The sequence below is a fragment of the Euwallacea fornicatus genome, chromosome 32 (genome assembly GCF_040115645.1).
Source record: "Euwallacea fornicatus isolate EFF26 chromosome 32, ASM4011564v1, whole genome shotgun sequence".
Classification (NCBI taxonomy): Eukaryota; Metazoa; Arthropoda; class Insecta; order Coleoptera; family Curculionidae; genus Euwallacea; species Euwallacea fornicatus.
In genome coordinates, this window is record NC_089572.1 from 2,151,998 (window position 1) to 2,177,491 (window position 25,494).

General features: G+C 43.5%; 1 protein-coding gene and 1 long non-coding RNA gene across 4 annotated transcripts in view; one reads left to right on the top strand and one right to left on the bottom strand.

Moving 5' to 3' along the window:
• The first annotated feature begins 1,107 nt into the window (after nt 1-1,107).
• On the top strand, nt 1,108-3,016 carry LOC136348404 (uncharacterized). Its single transcript, XR_010733658.1, has 4 exons — nt 1,108-1,968; nt 2,031-2,180; nt 2,252-2,485; nt 2,866-3,016. It is a non-coding gene; the product is annotated as an uncharacterized lncRNA (long non-coding RNA).
• Nucleotides 2,926-25,494, bottom strand: part of Adcy2 (adenylate cyclase type 2 Ac76E) — a 34,928-nt gene continuing 12,359 nt past the window's right edge. For 2 of the 3 annotated variants that reach the window (XM_066299192.1, XM_066299190.1), the window contains exons 2-22: nt 20,681-20,817; nt 19,249-19,417; nt 19,034-19,203; nt 18,789-18,983; nt 16,449-16,658; nt 10,828-10,955; nt 10,434-10,592; nt 8,751-8,883; nt 8,291-8,381; nt 8,098-8,234; nt 8,024-8,041; nt 6,585-6,643; nt 6,095-6,262; nt 5,740-5,971; nt 5,389-5,523; nt 5,165-5,334; nt 4,945-5,116; nt 4,684-4,896; nt 4,248-4,352; nt 3,909-4,026; nt 2,926-3,853 (exon numbers count right to left, since the gene is read on the bottom strand). In XM_066299192.1, the coding sequence (XP_066155289.1) occupies nt 3,597-3,853; nt 3,909-4,026; nt 4,248-4,352; nt 4,684-4,896; nt 4,945-5,116; nt 5,165-5,334; nt 5,389-5,523; nt 5,740-5,971; nt 6,095-6,262; nt 6,585-6,643; nt 8,024-8,041; nt 8,098-8,234; nt 8,291-8,381; nt 8,751-8,883; nt 10,434-10,592; nt 10,828-10,955; nt 16,449-16,658; nt 18,789-18,983; nt 19,034-19,203; nt 19,249-19,417; nt 20,681-20,817 (3,176 nt within the window). In that variant the 3' untranslated portion in view covers nt 2,926-3,596. The remainder of the gene's footprint in view (nt 3,854-3,908; nt 4,027-4,247; nt 4,353-4,683; nt 4,897-4,944; nt 5,117-5,164; nt 5,335-5,388; nt 5,524-5,739; nt 5,972-6,094; nt 6,263-6,584; nt 6,644-8,023; nt 8,042-8,097; nt 8,235-8,290; nt 8,382-8,750; nt 8,884-10,433; nt 10,593-10,827; nt 10,956-16,448; nt 16,659-18,788; nt 18,984-19,033; nt 19,204-19,248; nt 19,418-20,680; nt 20,818-25,494) is intronic. The other variant, XM_066299191.1, reaches the window with a different exon arrangement.

A 25,494-nucleotide genomic window follows, 5' to 3' on the forward strand; every position in this document is an offset into this window, starting at 1 on the left:
TGTCAAGCGGACGCTTAATGTAGCGCCGCTGCCGGCTACAACACACAGAGTATTAAATTTCTTGTCCTCTTGTAGACAGTTCAAGTCAATAATTTTATTATGAGGCACGTGCCGGCAGTTTGGACGATAAATCCCTTTCTGTTGCCGATAAGGGCCATTATAGAAGATGGGAAATTGAAAAAATTGAAATTAAGAATAAAAATTACTCTAATGGTGCATTGGGTGGAGAGGACATTTATGTCCCTTATTTATAGGTCTTTCGCGAAAGTTTATGCATTAGGTCGCCCATATGAGCGAGTTCATAATTGTGGACGTTTATTTCACGTTTATTTCTGAAAATTAAACTGAAAGCACGACTTGCAAGATCACGCACGGCACGTTCTAGATTTTCCTTGATTTAGATAATTTAAAAGTCTCCTCCCTCTTCTACGTTTCTTTCAAACTTTCTCTATGCATCTCACTTTGTCTTAAACCAGAGAGTTTCCCTAACAGGTCGTTTGAAGGGTATTAGAGAACATTTATCATTTAGATTCATACGCGAATATCTTCATTTTGGACCGATGTCCATTCTGCTGTACGCGACCCATCTCCAATCTCTTCGTCATCAATTAAAGACTCGGACCGTAAATCGTAAAGTTAAACACAATCTGGTTGCAATTAAATCTGAATCTGTAGTTTCGGACCAAATACCGGCTGCTAGAATAAGGAAGTTTGACGTCCTTTTTGACGGACACCTCCCTTCAAGCATAGATACACACGAATCATGTAGCGTCTTAGGGTTAGTTGTAATATGGTCCTAAGGGCGACGGTGCTGTTTTATCCAATACGATAAAAAATTATGAGAGTTCGATGTCCATTCTGATGATCACTACTGAGTTTCAAATTTTTAGTAAAACTTACACGTTGAGTTCTTAAACCCATAAGAACTCTACGGAATCTTGAACAAATGATTTAACATTAGAACGTACTATCTGATGGACACTTCAATGTGTGCTGTTCAATAATAGATGAAATTGTTGTATGTCGGCAATGAACGGCGAGAGCTTGAAAGTATGTCTGTTCTGACAGGGCCGATTCACAAGTGATATAATACCAGTGACAACGATATTCTCATGCAAGTCTGACGGTCTGATGTCCGTTGTGACGAAAATTTTCTTTTACCTTGCAGCTGCGTAAAATCGAATTGATCGTGTACTCAAAAATTACGAGAATTCACAAAATTTCCTCATTAATGTGCATCAACAATCCCGTATAATATTCTGATGGCTCGATGTCCATTCTGATGTACGCTAAATTTCCCGTTATTGTTTAAACGAAAACAAATTTATGTGTTCCCTAAATACGGCGAAAACATCGAGAGGACTAAATTATTGGTTTCGCACATTTTCCAAAAGTGCCAACTTCTGTTGCACCCGCATAACAAGACCTGTAATGAAATACCAAAGTCAGTAGAACTTATGTGGAGAAATCAATTTCCATCACATGTGTCCCGAACAAACGTGCGGGCCATTATCAAGTTCCGACAACTTGAACTAATTAAACTTGAAACCGATGTTGGTAAGCTCCATTTTCGACCTCGTGGACCTCCACTCAACTGTACATTAGGAATTTATTGTTTTGGGGAAAGAGCTGTTTGGAACTATTACGGTAAAAGTGGCATTATTGGACGGAGTGGGTAGTTTTACCATTGCGAATCTTCCGATCGAAACAGAGATATCGGCGAGCTTAAGAGACGACAGGAAATTGCTTTCCCGTCACGCCTTTTTAATTATTTTTTTTATGAATTTAGCGATTGATCCAATTTAAATAAAACATATAAAATTAATTCTTCGATCCTCTACTGGCGGCGCCATCTACGAGCTAGAGAGGAACATTATATCCAGTCCATTGAGCTTAATCTTACAGTCGGTAGGACTCTGGCTCCGTTGCTGAAGTTACCTCCAGATACTATCCCTAGATGGAGCGTAGGTAGGTAATTTTATAGGGTGTTCATCCTTACGCTACTAATGCTGGCCAATTTACTACCATAGCATTCCCATAAAGATTTCAACGTCGAATTCCACTCCTTAAGAATCCCTTTGGCTTAGAAAAGTGGAAAATAGACGTTCCGTAGCATTCTGGAGTGCCCGTTTCGTTGGTGGTTTTAAAATTAAATTCAGGGCATAACAGGGGATTGAAAAGTTAATGCGAGATGGTTTTCCTTCGGGAGCTGAATTTACGTGTAATTGTGCTCATCAATTTCCTACTGTAGTTTTCATGATAAACGCACGTAAATTAAAAGAGGAAGGGAACGCGATATCCTTCAGAGCGGACAATTAATCACAACAGCTAGTTTAACCAAAAGGGTTGTCAGAAGAAACATAAATTTCGCATCCAAACCATGAAAATTTCAAGGCAATCAAGGTGCAACCGCACCGTGGTTAACACAATCCTGAATATGATAGAAAGTGGAATTAGAGTGGACAACCCTTGGTGTAATTTGATGGTATGTAGCCTTGCAGCTCTAAGTAGGTATCTCACAAAACACTTTAGAATTTATTCAATTTTCTTATATTATATTGAGGGTAAATGAGGGGCACTACGCTTCTGCGCTACAATGAACAAAGTTATTTTTTCTCCTCTATGAGGTTTAAGGGTTTCGAGCACTGATAAATTTCGTTAACGTAGGCCGAAAAGCTACGAAAGCACAACTTTTGATGTTAGGCCAGAGCTTTGTTTGATGTCCAATTACTCCTCTGTTTTTTGGATCAAAGTGCGATTAGTTTCACCTATTGGTGCCGCTACTCTCTACAGATTTGGTGTACGTTGCACCAAGTTTACCTCAACTCGGATAAACTTGAACTCTCAATTGATCGCCACTTTTAGAATGTACAGAGAATTAAGGCCGATGGTTCTGCTGAGCGATAAAATGAAACAGACTTGTTCTTAACTAAATTGATTTATTGAAGAAATATGTGATCACAAGATAAAAATATAGTACTGATTGATCTCGTTGGGCACTTATCTATGGTGATATGGGGGGATTAAAATGTTCTAACTACCCAATAAGAGGCAAGAAAAGGTATCATAGTTTAAGTTTACAGCAATTTTAGTACTCTCGACCATTGCAGATCTCCTTAATTCCTGGTCGATATTTATAACTGACCAGCAGAACACTATTGGAATATCCATAACCTTTCAACCGTGCAGCCTCCAAAAAGTGATATAACAACTATTTACAATGCTTTTACCTTCAATTAATATAAAATTTCACATTTACCTATAATAATGATATTATTCATGTTACATTGACCATAAACACCTAGAAGTGAGTTCAAAAGTGATGCGTATTAGGCCCTAATTATACATAGTAGGTAAATATGTCCTTGCTAACATTAAGAGAGTTTAAATCCTTGGAGTACTCAACATTCTCCAATGAAGACGGCAAAATCACCTCTTCAGAACAATCCTGCTAGGTATAACGTTACCACACATAAAACATAAGTCATATTGAAGTCGGCTCTGGTTGACCTCTTCCTCTTCATACTTGCGCGTCTGGAATTCACATTCACCCTAAATCCAGATTCCGACATTCGTAACTGCCTACCGTTCAAACTTTAAGATTTATCATCGAAGGGCGTTTTCACAAAATACGTGGTTAAAGTGCCCTTTCCTTTGACAAAAGTGGGACCGCGACATTCACAGGGATACCCAGCGTTCTGAAGAACTTCAGCGGTGTCCTCAGGGACTTGAATGCGGCCCATGACTCCACACGAGTCCATCCTGGAGGCCACATTGACGGTGTTGCCCCATATGTCGTATTGCGGTTTCTGGGCGCCCACCACTCCTGCGATAGCTGGCCCATGGTTCAGACCTAAAGATATGTGAGAATGTTCGAGTTCGAGGGTTGTTTTGACGGGGAAAGTTACCAAATCGAAGTTTGAACCTTTGGAATGCGTCTCGATTGATTTGCTCCAAGCTGCTCATTAGGCAGATGGCGAAGTCTACCAGAGCTAAGATGATGTGTTCGGCTTTTCTGGTGGCTTCCTGAAAAGAGAATTTTTAGAGCACTAAAACCAAGTTTAGATATGGGTTAGAGATACCTTGAATATGTCCTAAGTAATGCGAAAAAATGGGAATTTTAGTACTTGTTAAAGGCATTGAGATTAAGAAAGTTAGCGGGGTTCTGCGTCCAAACTACGAGATCGCAGTACTATTTGATGAACTTTAAGGCAGCCAAAATCGGCTGACCTTTTATCCGTACTTACCGAACTATCATCTTCCTTGCCCGGTCTGAGGCCGGATGCCAGCATATAGGTGCTTCCGATCGTTTTGATCTTTTCTATGCAGCTGAATTTCGGTTTGAGAAGAAGCTGGAAAATTACGAACTATACATGTCTGCGGCGAACTGGCAGAATACTGAAGTTGCGAACCAAGCGTGGTGCATCTCGACTTCAAAAACTGCGACGCATTAAATGACAACAATGCAACGTTCATTTGTCAAACCAACATGGCTGACATGTGTTGCAAATCCATAAGTGCGATAGAGATGAAAACAGCCAAAAATCGCAGTTACAAAGGTGACATGTTGCCAACTTTAAGCAAATTACTTATGTACTTAAGCAAATTCCTTAAATGTGCTGGATCATCGAAAACTTCATTGTTCCATTTTCAGATTCCCGCAATCTCACGGGTTATACCTACTTTATCAAATTCGCAAATAATCTCATTGAGCAGGCGCAGACACTCCAATCCTTGTTTGTTGACGTCAGATTCGTCGTAAAACTCCTTGTAATTGGGAATGGAGGCAAACATCACTGCCACGCATGAGTACCTCTCGTGGTAGAGGTCGGTGTTTACCCGATTGGATAGGAAATGGTCGGCCACATGGGCTGGCAGGATGTTTTCCAGAAGAATCTGTTGAGCAATCCAATAAATCTCACTACTTTGCGGCGAACGATTTACCTTGTTGATCCCTCTCATAGTTTCCACCTCCTCTTGCTCCACCTTCAACTTCTCTTTCCACAAGTAATCAGTCCTGGAAGTGTACTCGATTTGTCTGTCCAGAATGTGGAAGAAAACCACCACCATGGCCAGAACCACGGCCGTCTTGGTTTCGAATGGCAGTCCTGGAAATCTTCAGGCACACCATGACGATTAAACGCTATAAGAAATTGAGACTTACTCATCATCATGCACGTCCAAAGCATGGTACTCCTGGAAGAAATCCAGGTAGCTGTAGATGAGAATATGCGAAGCTACCGAGATCACCATGAGTATGAACTTTAAGAGAAATCCAATTCTCAGGAAAACTGAGATTGCTGCAAGGACCAGAGCCGAGCTATATAGGTAAGTCTGCAATGTCCACAGTGCTTTAACTTAGTAACTGGGCCTCGAACATAGACTTACAGGAACGTAATGGACAACTTCTGGGTGTGATATGATAGGCAAATCCGTAGTGTTCCCAGTGGAGTTGTTTGGCTCTAGAGTGGTCCTCTCTATCGAGTCAGGCTCAATCAGGATCGGCTGAGGGCTGTAGTCGACCTTAAATTATAATCTGAGATTGAAGTCAACAAAAGCAGACACTATGGGACTAACTAAAGCAGTTGATATATGCTAATAAGACCCTTTGTTTCCGCTAATTGTCGGGATTTGCGATGTATTGTGTTTCGCTTTAATGCAGTGCCCTATTACCAAGCTGGTCTAGACAAAAACGGGGATTAACTGAGAATGTTTATGGAGGGTTAAGTGGCTGCTTACCAGCGTAACAACGGCACATGCCGATATCAAAGTCACGCTGACGAGGAAAATTGACAATCTCAAACATCGGCTTTCGGCCACGATTTGGCCGGGGGGGCTGCAAGCTCCGGGCTCGTCCTGGGGGATATCTGAAGGGGGCCGCGGTCCGCAGCAGCCGTCCAACCAGCAGAGGTACACGAATATCAGCAGGACTACCATGGTGGGCGCGACGGTGCCGTAGAGCACTATAGTTCTAAAAATGTATTCAGAAGAAATTCATTATTTTCTTCAAAATGTGTTCGGTAAGTTGTGCGCGAGTCGCCCGCCTTTGGAGCATTGGAAAGGATTTTGCATATTTTTTGCTTTCCTGACTTACTTGGGAATCGTGGTAATTTGCATGACGCACATGGCGACAAAAATCAAACTTGCGCACGCAATGTAGCAACGGAACTCAGGGTCGGACTGGCTGCGATACTCGCGCTCCTGCTTCCTGTTTTGAAACCACAACACCGCGGGATTCAAATCCTCAGAATGCCACCATTTCCTGGAAAGAATAGTACTTCGTGCTAACTGCCCGGAGGGCTCAGAATTCCCCTCCTTGGAAGATAAATTTAATTTAAAAATTATTAAAGGCGATTTTAGTGCTGCTTCTCCCGGGGATAATAAACAGAATCCGATCTCACAGTGTTATCTATTTTCCGCTGAAAGGAGATATCGTTATTTCAACTGCAGCCCTCAAGGATTTTATCCCTTAATAACTGTTTTGTAAAGATGGAAGTTACAGGAGTCTCGGGCCCTCGGGGGTTTACAAGCATTATCCTCTAATAAAAGCCTCAAAATGCATAACTAAATTGCTTATAACTTACTTGCACTCCAGGCACGTAGATCTGTCTGGCAAAAGGTTGGACTCGATCATTCCTAAAGTCTGAAAAAAGTTGGAATAAGTTTCTTCTGTTCTTTATTAAATTTCGCAAGTTTAATGCCACGCCAGGATTAGTTTATTTCAGCTTTTTTGATACATAATCGATTTAGACTAGCAGCCATGTTTCGCCAACCAAAACTTTCCATGCTCAATTTAAAGGGAACGCAATGGAAACTCGGCTCCTCCATTTAAATAAACGGTTTCGCTGATAACTGTTGCTACAACTTGGAAGTTGCTGTAACTTCCTGGAAGTGGAATGTAATGTTAAGCAGCGTCTGTTGCTTCGCAATCGAGTTTGCTTTGAATAATTGTTTGATACTTTAATGGAGGGAAGTTGCCCCTCTGGTTATCGGCAGTTTTGGAACTATTAATAATCTCGATTTGTTGCTCATTCGTTTTGTTATTTCCGCCCCAATTTGCGGCTAACTAACCCTGACTGGGTTAACAGAGCAGAAACGGGAATTCGTTAATTAAGGTCCTACGGCAAACTAGCAGCGCTTTCACACTGGGGAACCACATCAACGTCAACGTAATTGAATTTTTAAACACGGACCTGAATTTCGCTTTTCAAGCATTTCTTCGGGTTGCATTGTGTGCACACCTGAAATACACTAGGGCTGCGTGACGTCCTGAAATACTTCCGAACTTCCGAATATTTTCATATTTTCCATGAAATTTGAACGAAAATCATTCAAAGACATTTCCTGAAAACTGGCTAGGTGGCGTCTCTCAAAGCGTAAATTTCCATTATCGCCATCCCTGTTGCACATATGCCTTCGAGACACGGGGCAGGCACGCTAATTTGACAAATGACTGTCGCACTGCAGCCATCGAGTTCTAATTTACTCGCGACTTTAATTAGTCAAAATAGGACGAATTTCCACTCGATTTAGGTTAGTCCGGCTAAAAACTTTCAATTTTAACAAGCCACGCCAGTTTCGAGTACGTCTAAGGACCCGGCCGACCGGTTTCCCTCGTCGCCATGGAGACCTAAGTTGATAAACGACGATTTTTATATTTTAAATTTGCGTCAACGTCAATGTCACTTTTGTGAGCCGAAAGAGCACTTTCGAGAGAGCATCGTGCACGTCACTCCAACTTGTTACGAAAGAAAGGTCTGATCGAAGTTATCTGAGCTGCACCGCTTGCGCCTACGCTCGCACGTCATTGTTATGACAACATAGGGAACTTTAAGGAGACATCGTTAATGGGTCTGTCAACTATCTCACACTCGAGCATGTTAGATTAAATCACACACACATGTCAAAAGCGAATGCGTTTAACGATAATTAAATATAGTTACTTCACTCTAACGGGTCCCGGCATTGGTTAGTTTGGCAACCCTTTTTTACCTTCTGATTTTCAAAAAAAAAAATCTCTAACCTGCTGATAAGTAGGGAACTGTAAAGTGGAGGTTTTGAGTGAGAAATCAGTGAGTCGTACCCAAATCAACTTACTGTGAGTTCGATATTCTTGGCCAGGGTGGACTCTGCGATGTTGGCAAAGGGTTTGTCCGCCCCCCAGCACTCCACGTATTTGGTCATTTTGCTTGAAGGCCTGGCCCTAGTGGGGAGTCCCCCGGGGGTGGCAATGCCTGAAACAAAAATTTGATATTTCCCCAAAAGAGAGGCACCTTGCCGGTTCCCTTACCCTGATAGGCGCAATCTCCAACACTATTAGTTCTTTCCCCGGCGATAGAGCTGACCTTGGCGTTTCCATTTTGAGTCTCGAGCTCGATCCTCTGAAAAAATGAGCACATTTCTATATTTCTATATTGTTTTACGCGATTTAATGATACAGCTGATGCCGTTCGAACCTCGTGAAAGCGTAAGATGTAATTTATATTCAAAGCTCAATGAAATGTGAAATTAGAAAATAGCTACAAACCGAGTTGCGTTATTCGTTTGGATAAGTCGAATTTGCATACCGATTGCGTTGCAACCTTTGGTCGAACTTTTATTACGAATTTCAATAATGGTTTATTCATTAGATCGATGGGGAATATAAGTTTTCTAACCCAGGTCCAGTGGGAGGCCTTATCTAGATATGATTCGATAATTAATTCCCAACTACCATTCGTTAACTGTTAGTGGCAAGGGCGCCAACTTACCTTTGGTGGTACTATCAGATACGATTCGATCTTGTGGTCGGCCAAGTAGCTTTCCCGGCTGGCGCCATCTCCCGGTTCTACCTCGAACCTATCACCCAACTGCTGCAGGGTGGCTTTTGTTATGTGAACTCTCCTGGAAAGGCCCGGAAACGACCCTTTATTAAATTTCAACGCAGACCAATTTTAAGCAGTTTTAGGGTCGTGAATAGAGCATACAAGAGAAAACAAAACAGTCTTCTAATTAAGAATGAAACGGTCCAAGTAACGGTCCATAAATGTGAAAGAAATCCCATCTTCAACAAATTTTAACTCGAAGCTATGACCGTAATTAAGGAGACATTTTGAAGAAAAATGGACCTAACGGAAAGCGGTAAACGGTTGTTTGTTGCCCTAGGCTTATTAGCTGGATTTTAATTGGATTACCGTAATTAAAAGTAAAGGTAATGAATTCTGTTTGTTGTTTATTACGGCTCTTTGGTTCGGCATTTCGCCCTGGCGAAGGCGAAAGCGACAGCGAAGCAGAAGAGTTCGTGAGATCTCAGGAAGTTAACGGTCAAGGATATGTCAATGCTGCCTAGCGCGGAAGTGCCGGACCCTGTATATTTTAACGTTTTTGTATTATCTATTTCAGGACCATTTCCTGTGTTCAGAGCTGTACCGAACAGCCTCAGCTTTCCGGGTAATAAATTTAGATCCCCTAGAAATTAATTTCCGTTGATCGGAGGAAAATTGATTGAGTCCTTAATGGAATATTCCTAACTCCGTCGAACTAAACGGCCAACCCTGTATATTTTTGTAGCTTTTTATTATTGTCTAGTCATGTCCGAAATCACTCTGCTCAGTCCTCATCCCCAACTAAAGGTCCTAGGTAAAAATTATTATTTAATCGGAACACCCTGTATGGTTTTGCATCGTTACAAGGTGGCTCCGTGCAGCACTCGCCACACCTCGAGGTGATTCACCTCAGTGCGAATCTTTTTGTAGCAATCCGAAATTGGTGTTCTACGACCGAATGACTAGCAATGACTGATCTTTATTTAAGCTTAAGTAATGGGAGCTGAAACACCTTTAGCAGTCGATTAATTAACGTTTTATCACTAACATCATCATTTCCGCTTTGTATCCTTCCTGAGCTCTATTTCTTTTAATTGCATTTTAAACTGCAATATTCAAAACTGTCTAAAACCAATATCCTCCAGGCAGTTACAAGTAACAGCCCTAATCTGCATAACGGGGCTTCTCTTCTGTTTTATCGCACTGCACTTCCATGTAAACAAGACGTTAATTTCAGCCTTCGGTTTAATGAACAAATATTAACTCTAAAGTTAGCGGAAAGTTAGTGTTGTTCCAGATACGTGTATATGTATATTTTCTACGCTACCGTTCGGACGGAATTGTGGATGTGGGGCCTAACCGGAGGTTAGTCTTATCCGGATGCCGGCAATTACGGAGTTGAAAAATCAATCACCGGAGGCGCTGAAGCGGCGATAACCAATCGACGATGATTGAGAGTAATAATCATAATCCCTGAATAGAGCCCAATTTAGGTCGTTAAAGGTGGCCTTAATCGAATCTGCAGCTTCAATGGTGCAGAACCTGAGTGCGCTCTGTGCCGCTATAAGTTTATTTTTAGATCGTAACCCCCATTTGCGCTGGTTCAAGTTAAACTTAAACTAAACTCACCCGGCAATTCCTCCGCTCTCCATGTGATTCGCTAAAGTAACGTCGTCACTCCAAACATCAAATTGCCACTTCCTAAGGCCAAGGACTCCACACAGAACGTTCCCTGTGTGAATTCCAATCCTCATATCCACATTGAAACCCGTGGCTTCCCTCACAAACCTGAAATTCACCGCCACTTCAAACCTTTTCAGAGTCTCAAGGCTCTTTTCTATTTTTCGTGACTTCCATGAGTAATGCGGCCCTTTTTCCGCTTCGCCAATCACAGAACGGGAATTCTTTTGAAGCTTTATGGCAGGAACTGATAAGGGCTTAAAAGGCAATAGGAAAAGGGCCGTGTAAAATATGAATTTCCTTTTTTTATTTTGACGCAATTGAGTGCAATATGGGGAGATACCTGATCGCCTCGATCATCTGTAAGCCCATGTTGACGCAATTGTAGGCGTGGTTGGGTCTGGAAATGGGCAATCCAGAAACGCAGTAGTAGCAGTCGCCCAAGATTTTAATGCGCATGCATTGGTTGTCCTGAAGGGAAATTTGATATTTGTTAATATAAGGATCGGGAGGTATGAAACAAGGCAAAATTCAGTGGGGCTGATACTTGATAAGCGAGAAATGCCCTAAAAAGCCGGGAGCACCGCCCTTCTTCTCGTTATCGCGAACTGTTACGTATATTGCTTTACGGGGGCGCGGGATTTATTTATAAAAAGTTATTTATTTGTTTTTCAACGTTACGGTGTAAGACAACACTTCATAGAAGTCAGTGGCGTACGGCGCTCCCGAAGGTAAAACCACATTTATAAAACCCGCGAAGTTTAAGCAGTAAACTTCAGGCATTATTGCTACTTGTTATACTGCAGTTCGCCTCTCATCAGAGCATCAACGAGCACTAAAGGCATCGGCGAATCATCTTTTTGAGGATATTATTTAGTTATTTCCCGGAAAAATCTCCTATTCGTCAAACTTGACCAAAACTCTGCTATACTCAGAGCCCTACTTTCGGCGAGCCCCCGGTTTTTTGCCTTTAGGGTTCGAATCTAGAAGACGACACCCTATTTCCTAGACGGTAATTTTACCACAGTCAGTGGCGCGCCGCGCTTCTAAACAAAACTACGATTACTTTGGACGTTGGTTTTTTTTTGGTTTTCGTGCTGGGCCGGCCCTGATTTTTTAATTTTCATCAGTTATAACTCTACAAAATAGAAAAAATATGTTGATGTTGCGGAAATACGTCGGAGTCGTTGGCATCCTGGGTGCCCCACTGGGAAATCAATTCGTAAAATCTGGAAATTCTTCACCGAATCCACGTAGAGGGCAGAGGCACGATTAGTGATGAATTAAAGCGGTTTTCACATAGTAAAAAGCAAATTGAATCCGAATAAAGATCCGGCAGGTCCACGGTTTTGTTTCCCTTTTTGCGGATCTGCGTTTGAGTCAGCAATGAGTGTGCTTCAGGGAGGTACCACAAATCTGACCGTACAGAAAACAGCGGCGCACCCGCTGGGGTTGCTCCCGCCGACAAATGCCGGACGAACGTCTTTTCCCTCTTTGAGCGTCCTGGTGCTACGGTCGTGAATGTGCTTATCCAGCAGGAATCCGGAATTTTTATTAGTACGCACCTAAGGGGCGCCGTGAGTAACACAACATAAACATATTTCCCTTGCAAATGACAAGAGTTTCGGGGGAGAACCCCGTTTTTCCTCAATACGTGATTCCGGTGGTACGGAGCTTCAGCTTCGTGCTAATATTTTATGACTCGCGTAAAAGAGAAGTAAAAAGTCTCGAAAATGATAAAATAAAATACACTGGGAAACCCTGACCGCCGGAGTAACGGCCACGATTTTATTGCCACGTTGTAAAACAATGTAATTTTTTCGTGGTTTTATTGCAGGAAATGATTTCGTGCTTTAACATCCAGAGAAATAAATAAATAAATTGTAACATCCCTCAAACGTGCGAGCGCAATGCGATCGAAGGAGTTTCGCAACTCCCGCCCCTCGTCGCTCTGATACATGCTCCTGGTCTTTGAAGAGATCACGAGGATTAGTGTCTTTTTGGCAACAATTTATTTGCGGCGACGGCCTCTGAGAGGAGAAGGAGGAGGGGATAATATCTTCCTGGCACTGAGAGTTATTTCCCGAGTGACTGCATTTTGATGGAGATTAGAAATAAATTCCGAAGACGGGTTTTGCAGGAGCCACTTGCTATTCACTCGGGGGACTGGACCGTTTATTAAACACAATAAACAGCCGGATTATATTCACGCTGCGGAAATTCCGGCCGGAATCGATTCCCCCCTCCTGCCCCCCACCCCCCCAATTGTAAACGATATTATTTTTCTGGTAGGACTCGATGAATGGGGGAAACATTTTTATCCAGGATTAAACTCCTCTATCTGAATTATTCATTCCAATCCCGATTTTTCCTCGAAGCACTCTCATGGCGCCGTGACGCAGTGCTCACGTAATTCACGGGACCAAGTGACGATTGAAACTCTCGCTGACAGTGAAAACCCGTTTTGTTAGCTCGCACTGTACGATAAATTCACTTTCAGAGTCCATAAACAGGAACGTGTTTCAATCTGAGCAAATTACATTGCGGAGGCCCCATTTAAAACGATTTTGACGCAGCGTGGACACAATTTTTTTTTCCACTGTAAGCAGAGGTATTTGGGTGGAAATTTCACGAAAGGATCGATTCGGTGTTGTTTTAATAGCTGCTCGCGTTATTTTAACCATCAAAAGCGCAGTGGTGTGGCCGACACGGAGCTGAGGTACGGCACTGGGGCTTCAGTGTCAACCAAGTCGGACCAGCTCGTAAACCCACAAACAGGGTGTTTCATTTAAGGTGTCGCGGGCGGCCGCCGACGCTCGTTGGAGAATCTTCACTCAAGGTCATTTAAGAGACGTTTCAAGGTCATTTAAGAGACGTTTCAAGGTTATTTAAAAGACGTTTCAAGGTCATTTAAGAGACGTTTCAAGGTCTTTTTTTTTTCTTTTTTTTGTTTTTAATGAACCAACCGGTGCGTTTTGGCAAATTTGCAAAATAGTTTCAAAAATTTAAATGTGTTCTGCCGCGAAAGCGTCTTTCTAAGACTTCTTGTTTTCCAGACAGCAACGGAAGTTGAAATGGCGCACTCAAAGCAACACACGACTTGAATTGCGAAGAAAATTTATTTATTTGTTATTCATCAACGGAAATAAAATTCGCAGATTCTAAAAATTAACGCGGAACCATAGTAAAAGTGAATTCTAAACGTTTATCGGTCGAAGAAATGCTCAAAATGTCGACCTTCCGCGTCGAGAAATTTTCGAATTTTCATGGTGAACCGTGTCAAGACATTTCCAAGCATTTCTTCATTGATTGCTTCGCAAGTTCTAAAATGGGATTTTTCACATCGTCCAGGGTTGGCGGGACTCGATCAGGCAATTTTTCTTTGCGACAACCCCAAAGTAAAAAGCCTCATGAGGTCAAGTCAGGCGATTTGGGCGGCCCGTTCACTGAACCCATTCGGTTGGTTCATTGCTGGCAGTTTTTGAGCGGGTTTTTTGCACTTATCAACACGTTGCCGCTCTCAAGATTTATTCGGCAAGTTTCAACGCCGTGTTCACCATTTTGTCCATAAGCCCACGCGAATCTTTCTATTCGGAAAAGCTCTCCCCTTTTGCGCTTTAAATTAACGACGTTAGAAGAAAACCGAATGATTGGCTTCATCTCGAAGGTCAAGTTGAAATTTATAAACAAGTTCAGCACCAACCCCCGCCCTCCCAAAAAAATTATTGGTGCATTACAGTGCAAACGTGGCGTTTTCATTTGACCGATGAACGTTTAAAAATGGTTTTTGCTCCGATTTCGATTCAATTTTTGGAGTTTGCGAATTATTTTTCTGTTAAAAAGTGTTCTTCGTCATTTGAGTAATGTGCTGCTTAGATATGGCGCTTTCGCTGACATCTTGAAACGCGGATAATTTCAAAAAAAGCTCTCCCAGCAAAAAATACTGAATTTCTTTTAAGCTCCCTGCAAATTGCCGAAAGAAACGGGCTCTGCTTAAAAAACCATAAAGGGCCTAGAGGGGGAAAAACCGTTATCGTAAATCGACGGATCGCGTGGCCACGTGGAACCTGAAGACGTGGCAGAGTTACACGTGAAAATTTAAAAAGGACAGCGGCGAGAAAGACATGAAATTGAAATTAAACAAGAGGCGTAATGTTAAGCAACTCGGGATTTCCCAGGAGCCAAATTGTCCGCGGAAATATTCTACGCGAACGATTTAAGTACACATTTCTGCCCCTAACGCCCCTCTACAAATCAATAAATTATAAGCGTGTCGACGCAAAAAACAATGGTGTAATGGACGTGAAATTGAAACGGAACTAAATTTCAATGTTAATCAGTGCTTTTAGTCCCCCCACGGCTCGCCGCTATTGGAAATATACTACGCGAACGGATTTAACATAGATATCCACCCTTAAACTGCTTTTATAAATTGACAAACTCCAAGCTTAATTAGGCGTAGGACAGTGTACATGGACGGCCTGAGAACGCGATGGAGCGAAAGCTCCGACGCTAAGCGACACCTGAACTAACGACGACGACGACTCCCCAAGCTTTTCCTGACCTCAGCGACACGCTACGCCGATGACTTTGGCGTAACCCTCTGCCAACAAGAACGATCTGCAAATCATCAAATTTCCATTTTTTACAATAGCAAAAGATGGCGGCTTGGCAGACACAAAGCCGCGACGTAACGGGTACTTGCATGCCAAGTTGACGAGAGACTCTCGGCAGTCTTACTGCCACCAGAAATAGGTTACGCCAAAGAATTTCGCATAATTAATTCGCATTAAAGTTCGTCTACAAATCGGCAAAATTTAATCTTAATAAGGCAAGAGACAGTAGCGTAGTCTGGGGCGATTAATGCCTCGAGAATATTACGGCCCCCGGCAAGATGCTGAGCGAATTAATTTCGTGAAGTCGTTTCCCACTGAGGTTCGTTTGCAGATCGCCAAGATTCTAATCTTGATGGGGCAAACGATAGTCGCGTAGCGGATGTGGGCTCAGACGAGACGGAAGTTTCAATATCGGACAACGAACGACTTCCCAAGACGATTAGTGTCCTCAGGAGCCCTTAAAATAATTTAGCGCGATCATCGGGCGGACGAGGACGAGTTGGAAACGATCAGAAATCAAGTTTTTACGTGGCAAAGACAGCGGCGCGACCCAAAGACAGCGGCGCGACCGACGCGAAACGAAGTCGCAACGACCCCCCCCCCCCTCTTGAACGTTAAGAACGGCATGCACGATCCCGTTCGGTGCAGCTGCATAGCCCCAGAATTCCCCTATATATTTCCTCATATTCAATTAAACCGGGAGCAATATGGCGACCCTCAAAGCACGCCGAATCCCCACTAAAGCCGGCTAATTTGTCCTTTAAAATTTGAATACGCGGACGCGTCTGGTGTTTTATCCGTCCGCGTAACTCGAATTTAACTAATATACAATTAAACAATGACCAAAACAAACATTTTCGTCCAATTTCAGGAAAGTATATTCCAGTACCTGCAGGCAGATAAATACCCCCCGAAACACAAATGGGGCTCGAATCAATTTGGGAATAAACGCGGTATGAGGCAATTTGGGTTCGAACGCCATTTTGGATGATTAGTTCAGTTAGTGTGTATTAGTCACGAATCCGTTTTCCGGGGAATTTGTGAGGGGCTCCCTAAGAGAAGATTCGGTTTTAACGACTTTTAGTCGGGAAATCAAACGTATCCTCACATAGATCCGTTTAACTCCCGTGGGACATTTTGATGTGCCGAGGCAGTAATAGAATACTCAACCAGATCCGACAACGCTTTGGGGACTTAATTGGGACGTAAAAACCCGACGGAAGTGCCCATCACGGATCTTTACAGGGCGCCATGAAATGGCTTACTCAGTAATATAAGCCAGGATTTAATTGTCCTCTTGCGTTGGCCCCGATGAAGGACGTCCGAACCGTACGTTACGAAAACAAACCTGAGCAATTTGATCGAACCTCCCGAAGAGCTCGTTGAGGGTTTTGACCAGATCGCTCGCCGACAATTGCTCGCTCAAAGTGGTGAAGTTGACGATGTCAGCGTAGAGGATGGAGACGTTGTTATGACGTTGCACGTACATCTCGTGGAAGGTTTGGGCCTTGTGCTCTGAGCAGGCGTCGGCCATTTTGAGCATTATGCTCCTCTTTACCTGGGAACGCAAAACGCCGTTAGCGGTCTTGGGAGAGAAAGAGGGACGTGCGTGGTTGCGACGGTAACGCACGGCAATGGGGAGGAGGAGCGCGAGGCGCCGTCTCAACCAAGGGCAGTCCAAAGACGACCGGCCTTTGGTTTCCGTTCAACCAGATGGGGATTTCAACAAGCGAATTCTGAAAACTTGCTAAAAACGTCGAGCGAATTTATCTGGATCGAAGCTCACGACCTGAGGCAAAGGTCAAGACTTTGGTAATGGTATCTGCAGGACGTTTCCGAAGTGATAGTGCGACGCTTGATCGAACATTCCTTAGTGGGGGCGCAAACTGACCTATATCCGACGCTGCCTCGTTTTGCTGCTGCAGGGGGCCAAAGTTCTCAAATTTATTATCGTTTTTTCGAAATAATTAGCACGCGCTTTTGTCGATTTTCACTCATTTTCGAACGCTGCATACAGGGTGTTAATTAGGCACGTGCAGACACTCCAAAGAATGAATCTCTGACCGGTTTCGGTGCAAAAGGTTCCTATTAACGCATGGTCGCAACGGCTCCGTTCAAGAAATACAGAGTGTCTAAATTTAAATTTGGTTTCCCGCGAATTTTTTCGGACGCGGACGAGTCAATCTGACGGAATTTGACATTCGCGGGTTTTCTATGATGCAAAACCCAAACGTCATCTCGATTTTTTGACTACTGATAGGTGGCGCCACGTAGAGGGTTTCCTCACACTTAAATGCGCCCCAACCCTTTCGCCCCACACTGCCACGGGCCAAGGGCCTTGTTGCACATTTAGTTTGATTCAAAAAAGTACTCTTGGAGAGTATCTGTTGAATTTCGCCCGATCGACTCACCTGCGTCCAAAAGCGTCCACAGAAAATCAAGTTAAAATTAAAACTTAAACACCCGGTATCTCTTGGACGTGGCCGAGGCGACCACACGTTAATAGGAACTTTTCGTATTGAAATCGGTCAGCGATCCGTCCCTTGGAACATCTGCACGCACTTAATTGGCACCCTGTATATTGGCCAGTTTTGACGAAAACGGAGTGTTTTTTGAATGCGGAGAAACGTCAGAAAAGTTTGTATTTTTGTCACCCCCTGTAGAGGCGGCTTTAATCACTTTCTCTGTCACAATCTGGCTTTATTTTGAAGCGTTTTCGTTGCTCGTAAAGTTTTCTCCAGGCGTACAGTTTCTGTACGAAAAAAATGATTTCCGGTACCTCTCATTTCGCCATTGTTGCTCAATGGGAGGGGAAACGTGAGGGAGGTTTTAATTCTAATTAACCTCCACCTTAGGCTAATCCTTCTAACGAATGTTTAAAATATTGCCCGTTCCCCTCCATACGCAAACAAATTCCAAAAATTATTCCAAAAAAACGATATTGCTCTGAGAGCTTTAGGCCCTATAGCGCCAAAACGAAGCAACGTCGAATTTGCCCGTAAGTTTCCCAAAAATGCCTCATTTTTGATTAAGGCATTTTCGCCAGGCGTTGCACAATCATTCCAGAGACACCCTGTATAGAAATCGAGGGGCGTACTCGGGTAATTTGAGATGCATTTTTTATTTTTATTGTCTATATAAAAAGTCTGTATTTCCAGAGAAAACGGCTATCGATCATTTGGCCTTTCTGCCCTTGTGACAAAAACACTTACAGTTATACATAAATAATCATTCATAAATGCAAAGAAAAGAAAAAAAAAATTACATTTTGAAATGCTAAAATAGAGTGGTTGAAGCGGAAGGGAAAGAGGATTGTCTTGTTTGTCTTATAAGGCAAAGAAAGCTCAGAATGGTCGTGCTGTGACGGTTCTCTTCCCGATTGTCTGAATTGATTGAATTTTTTTCATTTTTTCATTTTCATTCACGATCCCCAAGAACGTCATTCCATGCCAACGCCCTTTCATCGAATCAAAATTCGCAACACTTAGATAAGGTCGTAAAACTGGTAGCAGTCTTGACGGGTGCCCAATGGCGTGCTGCCAATAAGGACGTCATTCTACGCCAATGATTTTCGGCAATAAAATAAAACGGAAACCGCCGAAGTCGGTTCGTTCGGCGGACGGAAACCAAAGGCGCCCCGATCGAGCCGCCTCAACGCTCTCCTCCTCACTCCTCATCCCCCGCTTACCTCGGCAGCTATGTACGCAGGAATCACGCTCAGCAACAGCTGCTCCTGCTGACCCTTCTCGCATTCCAGCTTCACTCGTGACTCTATGCAAGTCCTGGTCCCCACAAAAGTCCTCCTATGCGCAGCTTCCGTTAGGTGTCGGTAGTAGAGCCCGGTAAAACTTCCGGTGACCAGGATGACGCTTTCTGGAACCAACTAGAAAGCCTCGCTCAAACCCGGGCAGCAGTCCCCACTCACGACCTCACCTGCAGGAAATCCGCCTCCTCGCCTTGATTCAACCTGTGCGCGATAGATGTCGCCACATGCGCCACGGTTACTATAGTGGCCAACGCCAAAGACACCGTCCTGGAAAGCGGCATCATTGTGTGAATTGCCAGGAGGAGGGCGAAGAGTGGTAACGGCGCGTGCCTGCCGGCTGTTTATATGGTTAGCGGGAGTTTCTGGAAGGTTCGAGAATTACCTAGCAGGAGCATGGCCGTCGCCGATGAGGCTACGATAACGAGAGAGGCGATGAGGGCCCACGCTTCCGATTCGAGAATAATGGGAAACTGGGAAGCCATGAGAATGGCTATGAGGGCGAAAGTCACCACCGACATGGTGCTTATTGGCAGGATACTTTTGTGCTGACCCTGGAATAATCGTATTGTGTATGGATCAAAATGCTCGAAATTTGCAGCGTAGGGACAGTTTTGTTCTATTAGTGCTGGTTAATAACGTTTCAAATATATTGCGTTCGCAGGGGCATAAATTCCGGATAATAGGTGGGACTAAAGTTCGATTGTTAATTTAATTGAAATTTAGCTATATTGACTGCGAGTTAAAAGCAGCTCTTGACAAATTCTATAGGCGCATCCTCCATCTTCTCAAGATTTTTAAGCAGTCCAAATCAAATCTTCTCATTTCCTCTATCGTTCAACCTTTCACAAATCAAACCATCTCCTCGGTGTCAGTCAGGCAATCTGCATCCATGAACTCCAATCACGTATCTGCATTTGAAATCCTGAATATTTAAATTCGCTCGAATCGCGGACGGCACCTGGGATAAATTCAATTTTGTCGCTATTTAAAATTATTCCCAGAGCGGAGTTTACGATGGAGTTCGATTCAATTAAGTCGGAAGTTCGATATCTTGATTTTACTGTCGGATGCTTAATAGGAGACAAGCCGAAGACCGGAGGGCGAACTTCTTTTGTGTTTTGTGTGCGTAATTAAAGCCCAAGAATTTGTTTGGCTTTCAGGTTTTTTTAGCGCGAAGTTCTTATTAAGTTTGATTTTAAATTCCCCCCATAAACGACGGTTTAAATTAAAGCTAATTAAGCCTCGAGCAAGCCTGCTTAAAGTCGTTGTTGGGGTTCGACGTTCCTCGGAGAAAATCTGCATATTATTACTTTTTCGTAGACTGCTGCGTGTGAGAGACAAATTCTCTGCAATCGGCCCTGCACGTATCTCTGGTAGTATCTGTACTAAGTGGCTCAATAAACTGTCCTTCGTCCAAACGATCCAAACAAGCATAAAGCAGTCGACGTCAGGCTTTTCGGTCCCTTCCTATATCGGAAGACAAATTTGTCCAAGACTCAATTATCTTCCAAATTGGTTTCTTCCAAATTGCGTGACATTAGATTAGTTCTGGATGCACGAATAAGGACGGCTATATACGTCGCTCTAGAGACAGTCTTTAGCCTCGTCTTGCCCCTTCATTAGATTAAAGTACATCAATTAGAGGCATCAAAAAGGAGTCAAATAAAAAGCCACGAACAATTAGAATTTAATCTAGTCCAAATCGTTCGCTCATTTCGGAGCAAAAATTGAAGATGAGTAAATTTGGAGGTTCTTAAAAAACTTATGTGTCCGCGTCTCCCATGAGGGTCTCGTTGAAAAAACTTCAGTTTTACCTGGGCGTGCAAGATACATGTGGTTACAAGTATCCCGATGGAGACTATGGTGGACACTGTCAATCCCGAAAGGAACAAGGCGTGCTTCAGTCTTATGCAGTACCGCTGGTACAGGGTCTCCAACTCCATTCCATCCACTGAAACGAAAAAGAAACACGTTGTTAACGAAGCTCAATTTACTGGACATGGACCGCAGTCGAATCTACCTAACGTTACGTCATAGTGACGTACTTGGTAATTAGAGCTGACGCTCGGGTTTCGAATGTGACGTCAAGATTAGAAGCTGCGTTCCATGATTTAATCGAAGGCATTTAGAGGGAAACTGGGGAAATCGAATTTTTCATAACTTCAACAATGGGAAACCGATAAAAGGATCCGCACTGGAAGGAAAAAGTGCAACGTAATACATATGGAGAGGCAATTGCCGCAAACGGGGCCTTGTTGTGGTCCCTTTGATGGGCCGGAGGCTTAAGCGACACCTCAGACTCCCCAAGTTTGTGGAATAGAAGCGGTTTCCAGTTCATTTCTCTCCATTCTTCGCGATGAGAATTTCAGGCGCAATCATAATTTCAGTTTTACCCAATAAAAGTCTCCATTTCTCCTTATAAACGCGCATTATCCGCTTGTTTCTCTATCATCTTTTTTTGGCTTTAACTGAGTTTCAAAGGCGGTATTTTCAATTGAAAGCTGCCCTAAAAGAGCGATACATTGGAAGAAAACGACCTTCAGGAGGAATACAGACCCCCGATTAAACTCCCTTTTTGTATGTAATCCTGCGAGTGTGAATTATTCTCGAGGCTGCGTCTTATGCGAAGGGGGATGAAGTGGACGAAGGCCTTTTAGTGACTCTTTTATCATAGCCACTTGTAATGAGACACTGGTCAGGGGTTTAAGGATCGCGTTAATAAAGCAAAAGAAGAGGATTTCCTTTGGATAAATTGATATTACTGAAAGCTCTATGAGCGACGAGTGATTTTTTAATTTTAAAGTTGAAGAACTTGCATAGAGGGAAACTTCAAACTCGAAATGCACGTTAAAACCCCACCCCTCCGGGCGGTTCCAGTGTCCATTCTTGTGTTCGATAAATCAACATTTTTATTTGGTCTTCTGGAAACTTGGATGGCGGAAACGCGGCTCCCTACATTTATCAGAGGGCAATTCTTGGGTGCGTGTGTGTGTCGAAAGATGGGGAGAAAAGGCAATTTCAGCGGTCACAATTAATCAACGTTCAGCACCTCGATTCAGCTTCCTTCACCGTGATACGTCCGCGAGTTGTTTAGCAAAGTGGCGCGCAGTTAGATGCGCAAGCCAATACCGCGCAGAAGCGCAGTTAGAGCCGGAATAACGTCTCGAGAGGGACTCTCCACGTAAACGTAAAAAGAGTACATTGCGGAATTTTTTAACGTTAAATATTCGAAGTTGCGCCAGGGGAAGTTCTGCTGTGAATAATATTATCCGTGACTAAAACGATGCACTCGAACCTAATGTTAATTAGAGGCGTAGGCCAACTCAAAATGGGGTTCTGACGTCGACTCCCACGGAGTCGGAGGCGTGAGTAGACGTGCAACGAAGTGGACCAAAGTCAGCTCAGGAAAAGGGGAGTTTTTACGGCGAAATTTCTCATGTTGCGCCAAAGACATTCGTGAAATTTATGGATAACAGAATGATCCATAAGTGAAAAAAATATTCACGCTCTGAACAAGGCTTTGGCACAGACTCTTCAAGTTGCAACAAAGAGAGCGGATTTTCGATAGCTCGATTGCTACAAAGTGTCTGAGGCTCAACCCATGATGTTTACTAGAACTGTAGACGCTAACATGGATGCTGCTCGCGAAAAAACTGCACATTAATCCAATGGGAGACCGGGGCGTATGCATACCGGGAGCGAGGCGCTGACCTATGGTCCTACTGAGTGTACAAAATGTCGTAGATGGCCCAGAAGACTCTCCATCTTCTCATTGTGCCGTAACGGAATGGACGTGCCAAATCTGGAGGCAGGCGTGTTATACCAATGAGCGAAAAACTGAAGACATTTTAAAAAATTTTCGTTGTCCGAATCCTTTATGATACGCCACTGTTACCTACCACATTTTGGACATAGGGGCGTCATCGACGAGGGACAAATTAATGGAACGCCTTGGTACGACCGAAATCCTCACAGAGGTTCAGACATTAACACCGTTTGTTGTTGTGAATTTAGAACGAAGTCAACATTGAAGAGTTGCTTCATCCGACCTTTTTATTATATTTACAAATTATTTTCGTTGAGTTCGTAAAGGAGAAATTGTTTTATCCATCATAGCGCAGAGGCGTACGTCGAATTTCTAATGCTGGCGCGTCGCAGAACCTCAAAGAGGGCTTCCTTGGCAATCATTGAATAAATTGTAAAATGCTTTCGGGATACATATGTTCGTAGGAATGGCAGACAATTTAGCAACATATCCTTTAAGGTGATTGCATATTGGATTACACGGAGAATGCCTTAAGCTTTTAGTTTCATAGATACAGAGATAACGTTTCACAGGGAACAGTTCGGCAACAATTTATCTCTGCTTCGAACGTATCCGATAACCGTTTACTTCTATCGCTTCCGCAGTTTATCGGTCTATGAAAATGGACTTAGATTATAGAAAAAAAAGTATCCAGTGGAACGAATTCGATGCTCTAAATTGTGATTCCTTGGACCGAAGGTAACACGAGAGGCTTGCCGGCCTCTCTGGCCCTTTGGGGACTTCGGTACCGTTCGAAACTGCTAAAATACAAATTCGTGTTCTGCTCGTTTCGATTAAGCTCATTCCATCACCTCACCCGGCACTTTTGCAACAATTAAAATCGACAATTGCAACGCCGCACGCGCAAAAGCATCCGCTCCCGGTGCGGCAAACGTGTAGCAAAACTAATTTGTTAAATTGCGGCGACAAAAGTCACAGAAATCACACGAGAAACGACGACAAAATGGCGTATTGCGAGGATCTGGGATCGCGTTCGCTCGGGGCCGGTCTCGGCACGTCCCGGGCGAAATTTCCAATTGCCACCCCGACGCGCCAGTCGTTGCCTGTCAACGTCACCTCCAAATTTCAGGAAATTTCCTCGGCCGCCCCCGCAGCTCGGGAATTATCGGCCACGATTTGGGATCGAGTTCGCTCCGTAGGACTTACGTCACCGAGCGTACCGAACGGTTCCGACCATCTGCGAGGCGATAATTTTTTTTTAAGAGAGCCGCGTCCCCCCTTCTCTCCCTGAACTCTTCCGCGGTGTGCCGCTGGTCGGTTCTGAATTGATCCCTTGCAGTCATTTCCTGTGTCCGTCGGTTGTCGAGAAAAAATAATAAAAAACGATTTTCTGTAATCCGCCAGATGAAATTGAAATTTGCGGCGGGTACGCAATTGTTTATTACACAGGTCCGTGCGTAGACGTAAACATTTATCATAGATAAACTCTATTTTTAGGGATTTTGAACGTTTATTTGGAATGCCCGTTAAAAGTTACAGCCGGGAGTATAAAAACTGACAAATTTCTGAAATTTCGACGCCCTGTAGATGCGTAACGACGCGTTCGCAGACGTATTTACGTGGACTTTTAGTTGTGAAATAAGCTGGAGAATTTCTCTCTTCTGAATGCACATGATGTTTAGGTACATCCCATGCAAGCCGTAGCCGTTCGAGAAAAGTCTCGTGAGAGCGGAACTTACTAAATAATTCGACGTTGTTTAGGTGTTGTCTCTTTCTTTCTCGCACTTGCGGCGTTTCAGAGAGAGAACAATAACACCTGAGTACGATGCTACTCTCATTTTACGGCCGACGGCATTCAATGTTTACATTAAATTTCTGTTTACTTCCGCTCTATCTCAAGCCTGAACATGGCGTAGTACACATTTCTCCTCTCTGACTCTCGACTCCATTGCCCGATTTCCGTTTTTTTAGTACAGTCACACGGCGACCTGAACTCTGTTGGCAATGACACGGGAGAGGGGGGGAGGGGTGAGAGAGGGGGGGGGGGACGTGGCGGTCTTTTAAAATATTAAAGTAGGGGCAGCTGCGAGTCAGAGGGTGACTGGTGCAATTCTCCTTGGTATCAAATTAAACCTCTCCCTAGACATCGGAACGGCCCATTTTTTATTGTTTCAAATGTCCCTCCCCATTAAGGGATATTTCGGTCGGTTCTTTCTGAAACGAACGCCCCGTATGTGAGTTTTATTACATTTATCACCCGTCTGACCTCACAAAATCGTCCGAGGAAGGCAAATTGATCGCCGTCCTCGCAGCCATTTCGCGGGACGCCAGTGCCATTATCGTAATTTAAAACGTCCTATTTGGCCATTCAATATTATCAACATGAATCAGGCTAAACCTGCAATTGCCTGCGGGATTATTGTTATTCGAGTGGCTGCCTCATGAATAACGCACATGAGGAGGGAGAGAACAATTGTGCAAATAGAGGCTCGGCGAGGACAAAAAGTGCATCGTTGTTGACCTTTGCCGGGTAGATATCTACCATGGCAAATCTGGCTTAGAATCTCCCCTCGCCGGCACTAAAAAATCGGTTCAAGGACGGGACAAAGCCGCATTCGAGACATTAAACCATGAAATAGGGTTAATTAAAACCTGAAAAGCCCTTAGAAAGTTGCGTGTTGCCTTGCACTAAGCATTCTTTGAATGTTCGGATTTAACGCGGGGCTTAGTTAATCAGCATTGACACAGTGGCCAAATTTCGACACTAACCTTGGGCAAGTTTAAAAATACCGTAGAGATGTTGCGAACACTCGAACCCGACTTCTTTTGGGATATCTACAAAACAGTGAGAGACCACTATTA